The sequence below is a fragment of the Xenopus tropicalis genome, chromosome 6, assembly GCF_000004195.4.
Source record: "Xenopus tropicalis strain Nigerian chromosome 6, UCB_Xtro_10.0, whole genome shotgun sequence".
NCBI lineage: Eukaryota > Metazoa > Chordata > Amphibia > Anura > Pipidae > Xenopus > Xenopus tropicalis.
Genome location: NC_030682.2, coordinates 5,706,574 through 5,722,362, shown reverse-complemented (window position 1 = coordinate 5,722,362; position 15,789 = coordinate 5,706,574). Strand labels below are relative to the sequence as shown.

The following is a 15,789-nucleotide window of genomic DNA, read 5'->3' as shown; positions in this document are numbered from 1 at the left end:
AGGAAACTCCAATTGTTTGGACCAGATAACCAGGTGCTAAGCTAATTAGAATGTTTCATCTACTAGAGTAAAAGATTTCATTATTGATTAATAAAATATAGGAACCCACAATATATATATTTTACAATAATCTTACATTATGATAGGGCAAAATTGCAGTTAAAAGTTAATAAACAGTTTTTTAAAAAAAATGTGAAAAATATTCCACATTTTAATCCAAACAAGAATGTTTTAATGAATTCTGATCTGTTTGAGTCTCATATAGAGAGATATGATTTAAGTGAAGAACAGAAGAATAAAGCGGTTAAACTGTGGGTGCCGGCACGTATTTCCCAGAGGTTATCAATCCCTGTGAGTACTCCCGGCACTGATACAGATGGGAATCTAATACACAGCACAAGAAGGGACAGACTATTAATGCTTAATTATATAATTAATGATGAAAATGTGCTTGATATAGAGGTGCTTAATAATCTTAAAACCTCTATAGATGATGACCCCTTTACATTTCTGGTTGTATTTGAGCAAGTTTACAGACTGGTTATGGGTATTGGAGAAGATGAAGTTACACAGTAAATGATAAAAGCTTTTGTAAACAAGTTTAAATATCTAGATCCTGTAGCTAATATTTTTGCTTGCAGTGTTGATACTCTTCAGAAAGCAGCCTCACATATAGATAAGTACAGGAGACAGCTTATACTGCAGAACTCAGGCCCCTCAAACATTCTTGTGATAAGGGAAATATGCCAATCAAATAAAGCAAAGATAAAGTCATATATCTGCTATTTTTGCAGCCAGTGGGGCATTTTTTCAAAAAAGTGTTATCAAAGATGGAAATAATTTCAAAAGCAAATTAAGATTCTGAAATGATGCATGAGCAAGCTCAGGTCTGTGCTGTTACACAGGCAAGGGAGCCTGATGCACAGAATGGTCACTCCCAGGGTCCCATGAATAGACCAGTCTGTCGGTATAAAAGACCCAGGACTGAAGAGAAAAGGAGTTACTCATTGTTACTGAGAAAAGGAATAATCACATTATATTGTAATGTATTTCATTAACCTGCAGAAGCAGGAAAGTTTAATGTGTGTTAAAAATGCAGGAATAATGACCAACTTTAATGAAGGCAGGAATTATTAAGGTATGAGGCAACTGCTGGGATGGATAGGATTATGTTTTCTTAAAGTTTCAAATAACAGAAATAGTGGTCCTTTTGTCTATGTGTCATGAACGCCACCACAGACCTATGTGACCAAGTGTGCGACTGTAAGAGTTAACACATCAACCATACAGTTTCTCGACAACCAAACAGCCCCAACCTGCCAAAATGTAACAACTGCCACCACCATGTTTTAAGGGCCACAAGCACCCAAGTCTAGATGTTCTATTGCACCCTGACGCTTCACAGAGGCAAATCACCCCAGACTTCCTAGCTAAGCACTCTAACAGTAACTCCAGCACACAATGCAAGTTAGTCTACAGGCAACACTCAACTTTCCCGCAAGCAAACAAAGGGTTAAGCAGGCACACTTTCCTTCTAACTAGCAAGGGGTTTAACCACATTTAACATACACACTCCATTTAAGGCATAACGGTTCATTTGATATAAAATTACATATTATATAAAAACAGTTAATATTACAAAATGACATACAGGGTGCAAACAGTTATAAAATAAAAAGGCATACAAATGCAGAAACCTACATACATCACCAATAGAATGGTCCTATGTAATTCCTGTTCCGGGAGAAATAGCGACATATACCTCCCGAGCAGCTCGGTCCCCAAAGGCATATATCTTCCCAGTTGTCTGGGCCATTGATATATAGGTTACAGGGTAGGTCACACCCCCATCCAATGAGAAAGGTGAGGGCGGGTCACCATTTGGTAATTGGCTGTTAAGGTGACATTTTTATTTTCCAGCTAGCCTCAAATACTTATGGGTATTCCACAAAATTATGGAACCATGAGCATTATGTGGGAAATGGAATTCTCTTTTCATAGACACCAAACACCCCAGGCCTAACCCATATTATTCTGGTTTTATCATAATATGAGATAATCCCGGGATGGATCATCATAACACGGGAGTGTTTGGAGTCTATGGGGAGCTCTAGCTACAAGGTAATGGCTGGGCGCCATGATTTTTATCTTTAGTAAAAGATATTTATTTTATGGGCCTAAAGAAATATTAACTAAGACTCTGCAATGAGATAGACCCCCCAGTAGCACAGGTATGATAATTTAGTTACCTTGTTGATTCATTTGGCCCGGTCTGGCTCTTCCCACCTCACAGTCCCCTAGCCAGACACATAGTTGACCTTTAGTTATTAAAGCCCATGAAAAAGTTGAGACATGTGGTTCCATACTATACACACGTAATACTGATCTATATATGATATAGTTATACAGGGTATAAAGTGAATGTGGCAGGATTTTAAAAATATTCTGAAATATTCCTTTAATAATTTTATTGGAAATATTATATGTGCCGGTCATGGGTAAAAGTATCACATGGGTAAAAACATCATGCGATAGATAACAGATTATACATTTCAAGAATGTTTCCTTAATATGCAATTATGTTGGGACGGGCAATAAAGATTTTTATGTTTATTACTTAAACAAATGTTTTTAAGTACTGGGATGAAGGCATCATTTGTACATGTTTTAATTTTTAGCAAAAATACAGAATGTCGAAAAGGAGCTGGGGGAACATAAATAGAGATGTAGCGAACTGTTCGCCGGCAAACAAATTCGCGCGAACATCGGGTGTTCGCGAACGCGTATGTTCGCGAACTTTCAGCGTATGTTTGCAGTTTGGGTTCGCGCGGAGTTTTCAGCCGCGTTTTTTATTTTCGCAAAAGTATCGCGCACAAGTCCCACATGGCGTTTTTCCGCAAATCCCGTTTTCATGGTGTTTAGCGCGACATAGCAAAAAAAGAATAGAATCGCGTTTTTTGCGCAACGCTGTGCCAACAAAGTATTTTTCAGAGAAGTTTTTGCCCTTGATCCCCCTCCTGCATGTCACTGCCCAGGTCGTGGCACCCTTTAAACAAATTTAAAATCAGTTTTCTGGCCAGAAATGGCTTTTCTAGGTTTTAAAGTTCGCCTTCCCATTGAAGTCTATGGGGTTCGCAAAGTTTGCGAATATTCGCGGGTTTTGGCGTAAGTTCGCGAACATGTTCGCGAATTTTTTTTTAGGTTCGCTACATCCCTAAACATAAACATGCAATAAATATTGCTTTTGATAAAGTTGGGAATATATCTGATCAATCTTGTCCAAACAATATTTCCAAATTTAACACAGAAATAAAAGGACACAAACAACTGTATCCTTGGAATGAATGAGATCCAGCGTGTAGTTTCCCAGCAGCTCCTGTTGTCACTACAACTGTATTAAACACTGACAATACTGGGGAGGTGCAGCTCAAAGCAATTACAGCCCCAGGAGATGGGGGCTATAGTTAGAGAGATTGGGCAGGTACCAAGGTAGGAAACCAACACTTTCCTGAAGTGCTTCTGTGAGTTACAAAGGGGCAGAGAGACATATAACTTGAATACTGAGACTGTAGATAGAGGGTTACAGAGAGTTGTTGGAAATGGCTTATGGGTAAGGATTGGGCAGAATTGTGGGCAGCGCAGGGCAAGTGATGGGTTAAAGGAAATACTTAGAACTCTGTATGGAATCTCCTCAAATGTGTCTTTGTCTGGTAAACTAAAGCAGATGGAACAGGAATGTCCATATGAATTATCCCACAGAATAGCCATAGTAATGGGGCAAATGCTAAATGATAATCCAGGATTGGAACATGGTGGTTTAATTCATAGGGTCATGTTGTTGGAAGCTTTAGAGGAGGCTGTCAGGGAAGGAATATTATCTGTCGCTCCTGGCCCTACTGATTCAAAAGACATATTGCTGCGGGCAGATCATTTGTGGGAGAAAAGGAATAGAGAGGAAGGTTCTGTAGCTGATACAGCTGGAGTTTCTAGAGTAGAGGGACAGCAGGGAAAGGAGTGTGTTGGTTCTAAAGGGCCTCAGTGAGGGGAATATCCTACAATTCAGCCAGAGAGGGAAATATCAATCTAGATGGCAGAATAGACAAAACAATCAAACTAACAGTAAATGTAGAACTTGGATACCCTTCTCCCAACTAAAAGTGAACATGAATACGATAAGATCAGGGCTGAGAGGGATCTTTTAAAACAACAAGTTTCTGTACTGGAGGCAGAACTTTCCAAATGAGGCCCCTCTTACACATTCTGGGGTTACAGACCGGGGGGGGGAACTTTAATAGAATTCTAAACCCATACACTTAAATGTTCAAATGCACTTTCCTTTAATTTATCTCAAGACAATGTATTTTTATGTAGAATATATGAACTAATATTTTTCTCTAAGTTATATCTTTCAGGAAAAGATCTTCAAGCAGAAGGATAAATGTATCTGAATGTATCTGTGTAACTGAGGTTTTTTTTTATCTCACACTTAAGCAGGGAATGAACTGACTATAGAACTGGATGCAGTAGTGCAATGGGCTGGATACTGTTTGATGTCAAAATATATTCCTCAGGCTTCTTCTATAGATAATGTTCTCCCACAAATATAATAGGTCAATGGGATTTTTAAAGAAAAAAACTGAATGAACTGTTTTGATGTTTAGTGTCTAAATCAGTGCAAGAGTGGGAAGCTGGAAATGCAATGAATAGAACTCATTAACACACAAACAGGACATCATTTACAAAGTTTCAGGACTTGAACATCTACTTTTAATTAAGTAACATCCATCTTATTATTATTATTCAGTGTTTTGTTTATTTCAGTGCCTTTCTGTATATGTTTTTACTTTTCAATGTAAAAAAAAAATCCAGAGAGAGGCCCAGAGAAAGTGCAAATATATTGCTGCTGATATACATATCTGTCTAGGGAAGCTAAACAAGGGCTCATATTTAGCATACAGTCTATAGAGGGTGTTGGGCGCTAAATGTACAGACATTGGTGGATTTATAAACAACACATACTCAGAATGTTGATGCTTTGGTTGCATATTTGCAGGGATATATACATCCATTAATATTCTTACTGAATCAGGTAGGGGTGATATTGTGTCCAAAGCTAGAGTTTGTGGCTAAATGTGGGTTGTCTAAAAAAAAAAAAAAAAAATCAGACTGTAAGAAGACCAAGAGCTACAGATCCATCCAACACCAGCACCAATACCAGATCCTGGGTACTCAGTCACTGCTACATGGAACTAAATAGACCCAAATGCTTGGAGGAAAAACCTTAGAGCTTAGTGTATTGTGTACTGGGTAGGGAAGTGGGGGAGCAATGGGAGTGGCAAAGAATCCTGCCTGGATCACAAAGAATGGAGTTTGTGGACAGAAATGCTTTGCAGTCTGTTTAAGGACACGCTGAGATCTGCTGGCTTGGCGACCTACGGGTGTGCGATAATTAAAAAAATAATTCAATTGTTTGGCTTTGGGGCCAAATGATTGGATTATTTTGGCAGCAATGGGGCAGTCAGTTCGGGGACCGCATCAACGAGCCAATGTGGTCCCTGATCTGACTGAATTTTCCAACCTGGCCGATCGATAGCCAATTTCATGCCAGATATCGGTCTGCCAGGCCCTCTGTTTCTGCCCCTACAAAGGCAGATAAGATGCTGAATCGGTCCAAGGGACCCATATCGGCAGCTACAATCTGCCCGTGTATGGGGACCTTAAGTACAACTTATACAGTAAGTGGGTGAATATTTCTGACTGGTGACTGAAAATATCTACTGAAGACTGAAAAGGGAATGATCGACTCATTCAGTATTGTATCTAATCCCGTACATACCCCAATACCTGCCCCTTGCAATAGATTTGGATTCCTTATTCATCCTAAATGGGAAACAGAAAGAGCTGGAGAAGTGATATGTAACCAGTTCTATTAGTATTTCTAGAAAAGATTTAAGAGCCTCGGTTTAGCATTCTCTATATCACAATCACAAACTTTCATGTTATTCAGCTAAAAAAAGAAAACATAATGTTTGCATGTATTGTGTATCAATTCTGAGCAGAACTGATCCAAGTGGGGGAGTGCAGTAATATGTGTGGGACTATGTATACATACCTGCAAGTGTATGATATTAATATCATTTCTGTATATCTGTATAAATTTAAACAGTGAGTCAGTCAGATGGTAATTAAATTGCTTAAATTGGGAATGCTATGAAGTGCCTTTGTGGTGGTTACCTTGGGATTATATGGGGGTGATAGGAAGCCAACTGGAGGGTCTTTTGCATTTCAAAGTGGAACTGTTTGTACAGTTAATGGTGAGACGGCTCCTTGTGGGAACTACCTGACTGACACTTCATTTGACATGAGGCGATACTGTGACACAGGGCAGAATCCATTATGGGACGATCGATTGATCCATCCTAGCCTTCCTTCTGTATAGGAAGGAGTCATGCTAGGATCGATCAATTGATCGTCGTATAGTGGAATGGTGTGCAGGATAGGGCAATTATTGGAGCAGGGTAGAATAGATTTTTTACTTAAAAATTTTTAGTGGTACTTTTCCTTTAAGTCTGGAATGTGATTCATAGAAAACACATGATCTTAGGGGTAATACAGTGGGGGAGGGGTTTCCAACAGGGATATACTGAAACTTTCACCAGGTACAAGGAAGCCAATAAAGCAGCAAAAAAACCCATCAAGCAGCTAAAATAGAGATAGAGAAGGGTATTGACAAGAGAACTATGTAAGTATAAGCATATTAATTATTAAGTATATAAATAGTAAAGAAATAAGGCAAGAAGGGGCAGGAGCCTTATTATCAAAGGGGGGTCTGTTGTTTGATGAGAACAGGGTAAAAGCAGAAATCCTGAACTGTTATTTTTGTCTGTCTACCCAACTGAGGGAAAGCTTCCTTTTTAATAGACCCAATTCTAGTAATATAACTACAGATACACGGGTCACTCAGAAGGGAATATAAAAGAGACTTGAACATAAAAATGTAAACAAAGGTCCAGGACTGGATGGGATTCATCCCAGGGTATTAAACCAGCTTAGCTCTATGATTGCCAAACCTCTTCAATTAATTTTTCAGGACTCATTGAGGTCGGGCATGGTGCCGAGAGACTGGCGGATTGCTAATGTGGTGCCGTTGTTTAAAAAAGGATCCCGTTCTAAGCCTGAAAACTACAGGCCTGTTAGTCTGACATCAGTAGGAGGAAAGCTTCTGGAAGGGGTAATAAGGGATAGGGTACTTGCATACATTGCAAATCACAATTTGACACACATTCTTGTGTCAAACTATGGATGGCACATGTGTGATCCCCATTGTGAGGATAAGCTTGTATGCAAGCCTGATACATGGAAGCAACTGGCTTTGTCCAACAAGAGGTACTTTGGGGCCCAAAACATGTTCTAATGAATAAACCATTTGCAGCAAAGACCTGCGGTGGCCTGTGCTCTTTCCACCACATGGCGTTAAAACAGGGCAATTTGTTTGGAGCTCCTTGTCTACCTGTCATTGGGCAGCTCATTATCAGGGGTATCTTAGTAGACTGGTAAGGGCTATAAAACATAAGCAGCCTGCCTTTCTGCTTGAAATGTATGCAGTTTTCTGAAGCAGTGCTTTGGGAATTTGGTAGTGTACTGCTGGGAGTTTTTGACCTATACAAGTGAGAAATCCCCATAAAACTATATATATTTGGTATTGGCACGTTCAAGAGACAAATCAGTTGTATATTCATGCATAAACTAATTTCTGTTTCTAGTATGTGTGTTTATATTATGGAATTTTTTTTTAGACTTTTAGAAGCCTATATCTTGTTACAGAATTGGAATTACACAAAAATTCTACTATATTTTGAAAGCTTTGGTTGTCCTGAAAAAATGATATATTATTTTCCTGGGTAAACTCCCCCGGAGGAAAGGCCCCTAAAGTGAAACAGTGCAAAATGTTAAAAAACTGTCTGGCAATACAAGGTCCACTTTGACCAAAACAGCTGGCAGTAAAAGGGTTAAAAGATCTTAAAGAGCACCTATTGGGGGCATATTGTTTCCTCTGCTGCAGGTATGGGCTAATAGAGCTCGCCATGTTTGGTCCCCCATAATGAGCAAGCTGGTACCCTAAGCCTTATTTACATACTTGTGTCCCATCATGGCTGCCTGTTACCAGCCTTTTTTTTTTGCACAAAATAATATTGTTTCCCCCATAGATATATATATTTTTTTACAAAACAGACTCACATACACATTCAATTAATTCTTTTATCAAACTTTATATTTTTACACTTACATAAAGTACTTATATACATATTTCTAACCTGGCATTTCAGGCCCAAACAAGGGGAATGCAGGTATCAGAGGTACGTGCCTCGTGCCCCCACTGTATGGTGCCTCTCTAGCCCTAATTCTGGCCTGGTTTTTCCACATTCTTTACACTCTAGAGGTTTCTCTTCTGTGGGAATGGTATGATGTACGTAAAATGGGCTTAAATAACTTTTAGTATGACATAGACACTAAACAAGTAACAATAATACAATTGTAAACTCACAGAGCAACAGGTTTTTTGGCTGCTGGTGCTGCTGACCCTCATTTAAAAGCTGGGAAGGTGCAGGGGAGGAAGGCAAATAATTGGACAACATGAAAAAAGAAATAATTTAGACCAACTTCAAAGCTGTTAGGCATAAGGCCATTTTCTAACATACTAAAAGTTAACTTTAACTTCACTTAAGCTAGAGAATCATTTCCCACATTTTGTACCTTCAAAATGATTTACCCCGCTGTGAATTTTTTGATGAATGCACAGAATGGCCTTTTCAGGGAAGCTTATCCCACATTCTCTCAAATGAATGGTTTCTCCCCTGTGTGTATTCTTAGGTGACGTACAAGGTTATTCTTATGAGCAAAGTCTTTGCCACATTCTGTACAAGTGAAAAGTTTCTCCCCTGTGTGTATGTACATATGAGATACAAGGTCATTCTTTTGAGCAAAGCTTTTTCCACATTCTGTACAAGTGAAAGGTTTCTCCCCTGTGTGTATTTTCATATGAAATACAAGGCTATTCCTTTGAGCAAAGCCTTTACCACATTCTGTACAAGTGAAAGGTTTCTCCCCTGTGTGTAGGTTCATATGACATACAAGGTGATTCTTTTGAGCAAAGCCTTTGCCACATTCTGAACAAGTGAATGGTTTTTCCCCTGTGTGTATTTTTTGGTGACATATAAGGTTATTCTTATGAGCAAAGCCTTTGCCACATTCTGTACAAGTGAATGGTTTCTCCCCTGTGTGTATTTTCATATGAGCTACAAGGTGATTCTTTCGAGCAAAGCATTTGCCACATTCTGTACAAGTGAAAGGTTTCTCCCCTGTGTGTATTTTCATATGAGATACAAGGTTATTTTTTTGAGCAAAGCCTTTGCCACATTCTGTACAAGTGAATGGTTTCTCCCCTGTGTGTATGTACATATGAGATACAAGGTTATACTTTTGAGCAAAGCCTTTGCCACATTCTGTACAAGTGAAAGGTTTCTCCCCTGTGTGTATTTTCATATGAGATACAAGGCCATTCTTTTGAGCAAAGCCTTTGCCACATTCTGTACAAGTAAAAGGTTTCTTCCCTGTGTGTATTTTCATATGAGATACAAGGCCATTCTTTTTAGTAAATCCTTTGCCTCTTGCCATACAAGTGATTGTTTTTTCCCCTGTGTGCAGAACAAATAAAATAAATAGATGGAAGTATAAATAATAATATGTATGGGGAAGTGATTAAGAGAATTAATAATGTGAGTGAAGAGAGAAGGAAAAATTTTTGAAAACTGGGCCCACAGTCTAAAGTTTTCTGGTGGGCCCCTGGCACCCAGTCCGACACTGGGGCTAAGTATCAAAGTCCTGCCCACACTCCTTGCTGGCCAAATGTTTGGGTGAGAAGATGACCAATCACAGAGAAGCCTTTCCCACATCCAACCAATCAAAAGGATTTTGAGCTCAGTCAGTGATCCTCATTCCATGCAGTTGGCTCACACTCCTACTCAGCCTGGGTTTGTGCTGTGCCAGCCTTACACATTCTTCCACACTGTGTCCTACTATAATGTCCCCACGTGGCCTTCAGAGACTTAACCAGTATGTTTTGATGACTCTTATCATGAAGTAACGTCCTGGTAAAAGAAGAACAGAGTCATGGATAGGAAATAAGACAGGAATAAGTAAAAAGTGGACACAAAGTGTGGTTTTCCAAGCTGTTAGCTTCTTACAACCTAGACGGTGATTGGCTGGCATCATACAAAATGCAGTGTGCCACTGACAATTAAAATAGAAACCTAAGACTTTTGATAATCTTGCATATCTCTTTCTCCCTCTCTCTGCTTTTCCAGATGGATGCTGCAGCAGGGACCCCTTTACAACCTCTCCTTGCTTAACCTGTCATTTTGTCTCTAAAGCAAGCCTCTTCCTGAATCCTCCTCTTCTCTCAGATGTCATAAGCATGAGGCTTTTCCCCTGCCTGCCAGCCAATCAGTTCATTCTCCTGCCTGTAATTGGGTTGGATGATGTCAAAGGCAGAACAGGGGGCATGGTTCTCTGATCCCCTACAGAGACATAACCACTCTCATTTAAAATAGGCAGTATTGGAAGTGGTGAAATAAACTACACGGAGGGGTTAGATCTGAAGCATAAATGATGTAGTAGTTTTATATGTATTGTGTATTAAAATATGTGGCTTGGTGTTATACCTTAGAGTGTATCATCCAGCACTTGAGGTGGTTTGTAACTTTTGCTGAAATATTAATGTTGTGTATATTTACTAAATGTTACATTGACTTTTAGGCACAGCTAAGATATATAAAGATTTGCTGGGAGGCAAAAAAGAAAAAAGCCTGAGGCTTGCTAAGAGCTCCAGAGGACATCTGGGAAAAGAGGAGGACCCATAGAGAGCCTGGGTTAGAAGCCAAATCCATGGGGTGGGCCAGGAGAGGTTACAAAGTGTTAAATATTATGTATTGGAAAATAAGTTATATTCCAGGCCTGAATGGGTTAACATGTTTCAAGTGTGCAACCGACTTGCCAATCACACTATACCTCACATACCCCATTGTTTCTTAAGTCTGGAATCTGGAATGTGATTTATAGGAGGTAATTAGTGTAATTAGGGGTAATACAGTGGGGGAGGGTTTTCCAACAGGGATATATATATATATATATATATATATATATATCAAAATAAAACAGCCAGCACCAAGGGTCTTTGTGTTTCAAAAAATCTCTCGTGTATTATAATCTTGGGGGATAAATTTTATCACCCGCATAATGGGAAACCCTTTACGATCAGACATAGACTAACTTGTTTATCACAAAATGTAGTGTATCTGATCAAATGCCCTTGTGGGCTAATATATTGTGGAAAAACAAACAGACAATTGAAAGATAGGATCAGTATGCACCGCTCCACTATACGGGCAGCATTGGATCCCGAGTATGATAAAAAGAAGGTAAAACAGGATATCTCAAAGCAACCGATTGCACAGCATTGGGCAAAAGCGAGACATTCTATTTCTTCTTTTAAATGTATGCCAATAGACTGTGTAAAAATCCCAAGGAGAGGGGGAGATATCAATCGACTGTTATTGCAAAAGGAGGCCTTCTGGATTCACAAGCTGGGATGTGTTGCACCGAGGGGACTGAACACCACGTTGCAATTGAACTGTTTTTTGACAGAAAAATAATACCTATTAAGATGTATTACTGTATTATATTGACCCGGGTATAGATACTATAAATGTTATATAATCTATATGAATGTATTATATTTAAGCAAGGTAAAATTGTACGAATAGGAGTCAATGGGTTAATAATATGGGAAACTTTGGGACCATGGACATAGGAAACTGTGCATAGTCATATATTGTTTTTAAATTTTACTAATTTAGCAAAAGTGCACTTTATATGGTTCACATAATGTTCACATAATATACAATGTTGCACGAGTATTTATAGATGTGGGGGCAATTTTATACACATGTATGCTGTTTAATATTGTTGCAGTTTTAACTAGATTGGGGTATTGAATATGTGCAACAGATTTATTATGAAGTATGAATGCACTTTTATAAAATATATAATTGGTATATGGTATTAATGGTCACTATGGGGTTAATGTGCATATGATGTCACTGGCCCTCCCTGGATTCATGGGAGGAGGCTATTTAAACTGAGTTGTTGTATGTATTTGCACCTTGAAAAAGGTCCCAAAAGGGACCGAAACGTCGGTTGTACATGCAATTATAATACACGAGAGATTTTTTGAAACACAAAGACCCTTGGTGCTGGCTGTTTTATTTTGATATTTATATGATATCCCATGCACAGGGGCAGCTGCAGAGCAGCAGATTTTGGAGTGTGGTGCTGTCGTGTGGACTGTTATATATATATATATATACCTATATATAACAAAAGGCTAGTCTTACACTTACTTATACATTCACTCTCACACACACAGCCCTGACACACACATGCATACATTTTTAATACTTTAAATGAATACACACATATACTTTGTATTGTATTGGGAAGCTGTCAATAATGTTTTTGACTGGCTAAACAACTGGTAATTTGTATGTAACTTCTGTAACTTATTTCCACACATTAAATATACTTTAAATATCACCTTGGTGAGTGGTGTTTGCTGACCATACAGGGCCGGATTTCTACTTGGGGCGCCCCAAGGCCACCCCCATTCGGTGCCCGCCACCGCGAATGCGCATACGCCTAACTTGCGCATGCGCGAACAAGCCCCCCCCGCCGTGACCGCTAATGCGCATGCGCCAAACATAGACCTCCCATACGGAGCAGTGGGGAGATGTCCCCATTCCTCCGTATGGGAGCAAAATGTTAAAATTTGCTTGCGGTGGGGCGGCATGCCGCCCCTGTGTATGTGCCACCCCTGTGTATGTGCCGCCCCTGTGTATGTGCCGCCTAGGCCCGGGCCTTTGTGGCCTTGCCACAAATCTGGGCCTGTGCCCATAGTACTTACACAAATATATTAGAGAAAGAATATTTATAACAGATGGTGAGTCCAACCAAAATATAGCCCTGGACACTACACATATACACACTCTGTCAGCTTCAAAGGGGGGCAGAAGGGTGTAGCTGAACTGAAGCTCCCAGATGTCTATATGAGTAAAAGAACCTAGAAATTACTTGTGTAAGTATTAATAGCGGCGCAGGAGGAATATTCTCCTTTCCGGTGAGTATGGATTTTATTGATAATTTGGCTAGAAAAAGCAAATTTGAGTTTAAAATCCCTCATAGCATTATGTCTGATGCAGAGATATGGTCAGATATGTACAGTCAGTGTGTGGGGGCAAATGTAAAGTTAGAACAAAGAATGTCATTTTCTAAGATGAAGCACAAGATTAACAATGTTATGTTAATGGTGAAAACATTTAATATGTTGATGTGCTCAGGTAGGGAGGGAAATAATGTAGGAAATATTAATTCTCATTCTGATAAGGAAAAGGTGGAATGTGACACAGTTAGTACTGACTGTCTGGCTAAGGGGATTGCTCAGCATGAACTGAGATTGGCAGAAGTAGAATCAGTTTTGCAAAGGAATAACCAGGTTTCGGTTATTACAGAAGAACAGAGATCTATGTTTGTTCCGGATCTTAGTGATCCAGAATTAGATTAGTGTAAGATGATTAAAATAACCAAAGTTCTACAATATAGTGTGGCAAAGAGATCACTGAACAATAAATGTAAAAATTGATTTTATATTGTTTGGAAATAAATATTTACATAAACATAAATCATAAAGTAGATAAAACACATAAAACAAGAGACCACCTTACACACAAAAAGGTCATAAAAACAAATATACTAAAATACACTACAAATACACACACTAACTTAACTAAACACACTAAAATGGAACCCAGAGGCCCAACCACCTAAATAATAATAATATCCCACACCTTATAAACACACTCTATGAAACCTTAAAGGAACAGTAACAGTAAAAAATGTTATTAAAAAAAATAAAAACTACACCCTCTAACTAATACCCATGTCCAGCTGCATTGTACTTATTTACCTTCTATTTAGCAAAAAATCCCAAGTAAATCAGCTCTCCATGGAATGGATACAGTTTTGAAGAAATGCAATATGGTGACTAGCCCCTCAGTGTGTGCGCTCCCCCGACATCTCTCCTCTTTACAGGACATCCGGCTGCAACCAGGAAGTGCAGTGATTGCTGTGCTGAACACAAGCTGAAGGGATGGCCGGTGGGAGGAGAGGCAGACTGATGGAATGGCTGCTGAAGGGAGAGACAAGCTGATAGGATGGCCGGTGCCGGTGGGAGGAGAGGCAGACTGATGGAATGGCTGCTGAAGGGAGAGACAAGCTGATAGGATGGCCGGTGCCGGTGGGAGGAGAGGCAGACTGATGGAATGGCTGCTGAAGGGAGAGACAAGCTGATAGGATGGCCGGTGCCGGTGGGAGGAGAGGCAGACTGATGGAATGGCTGCTGAAGGGAGAGACAAGCTGATAGGATGGCCGGTGCCGGTGGGAGGAGAGGCAGACTGATGGAATGGCTGCTGAAGGGAGAGACACTGATGGGATGGCCGGTGCCGGTGGGAGGAGAGGCAGACTGATGGAATCGCTGCTGAAGGGAGAGACACTGATGGGATGGCCGGTGCTGGGGGGAGGAGAGGCAGACTGATGGAATGGCTGCTGAAGGGAAAGACACTGATGGGATGGCCGGTGCCAGTGGGAGGAGAGGCAGACTGATGGAATGGCTGCTGAAGGGAGAGACACACTGATGTATCCCTCTGCTGTATACTGCCATATAACCCACTATATTGCAGCCTCTTTATTAATGGTAATTCCCATCTGTGTATCTGCTATGCCAATAAGTTTTTCTGTTAGGCCTACCTTGATTTAGTACCCGTAATAGCTGTGTCACTCACATCTGTGTCCCACTCCTCAGTGAGCAAGAGATATTTTTACAGCCCCAAAACTTGGTTCTGCTGCTTGTAAAACTCTCCCCCCTCCCCCACACAGCCTATTTACTTTGCTCCCTGATTGCTTAATTGATTAGTCAATCAGCTTCTGGCTTTCCCCAATCAACTGCATATAAATTCAGATGCAGCCTTGGGGATGGCATTAGTGTCAGGCACTGGTGCTACCATTTCCTAAGTGCCAACATTTCACAAGTGCTAGGAAGAAGGGAATGGCAGTTAAACAAGGCACTGACAAGGCTCCAAATTATCTCCTATCAACACTGAACAACGTGGAATCGCAAGAAAACAACTTTGCTTATTCATGGAAGTTTATTATTTCCTATCCCAAAATGTTTATCCTGCCCTCCTCCTCTTTGCACTTTCATGTTTCCTAAAACATCTCCAGCCGCACCCTCCATCCTGTCAGAAAGGTATAACCATCACTGCCTCTCTCCTCTCCTCTCCTTCCCTCTCAGCACATGGAGTCTTTAAACTGCTCTGCTCCATAATCCCAGTTAACTCTTTCTCCTCACATAAAACAAAAACATACAAATCACCTTGCATTCCTCTCCTTCCTGTTACTCACTGCCGGTGACATTTCCCCCAACCCCGGCCCTTACCCCATCCCTGTTCTGTTAGGGACACGTTCCCCAAACCCACCCTGTACCCCTCTGAAGTACAGGACCCTTACCCCTATACCCAAAGCCTCTGTTCACATATCCTGTGCCCTCTGGAATTCCCACTCTGTCTGCAACAAACTCACCTCCATCCATGACCTTTTCATCGCTAAATCGCTTAACTTGTT

The 15,789-nt window shown here is 40.2% G+C and overlaps 3 protein-coding genes across 4 annotated transcripts in view; all 3 read right to left on the bottom strand.

Annotated features, from left to right (window-relative positions):
- The window catches only part of LOC101733825 (gastrula zinc finger protein XlCGF8.2DB-like), a 320,033-nt gene that overhangs the window by 35,091 nt on the left and 269,153 nt on the right, over nt 1-15,789 (bottom strand). The window contains exon 2 of one of the 2 annotated variants that reach the window (XM_031904373.1): nt 14,078-14,576. The exons of the other annotated variant lie outside the window; for it this stretch is intronic. The gene's annotated coding sequence lies outside the window, so the exon portion shown is untranslated. The remainder of the gene's footprint in view (nt 1-14,077; nt 14,577-15,789) is intronic. 2 annotated transcript variants of the gene reach the window in all.
- znf44 (zinc finger protein 44) overlaps nt 1-15,789 on the bottom strand; it is a 54,756-nt gene that overhangs the window by 4,505 nt on the left and 34,462 nt on the right. Inside the window, exon 2 of the mRNA XM_031904342.1 lies at nt 8,846-9,659. Within this exon, the coding sequence (XP_031760202.1) occupies nt 8,846-9,659 (814 nt within the window). The remainder of the gene's footprint in view (nt 1-8,845; nt 9,660-15,789) is intronic.
- Nucleotides 1-15,789, bottom strand: part of LOC116406487 (gastrula zinc finger protein XlCGF8.2DB-like) — a 36,267-nt gene that overhangs the window by 15,586 nt on the left and 4,892 nt on the right. The window lies entirely within an intron of this gene.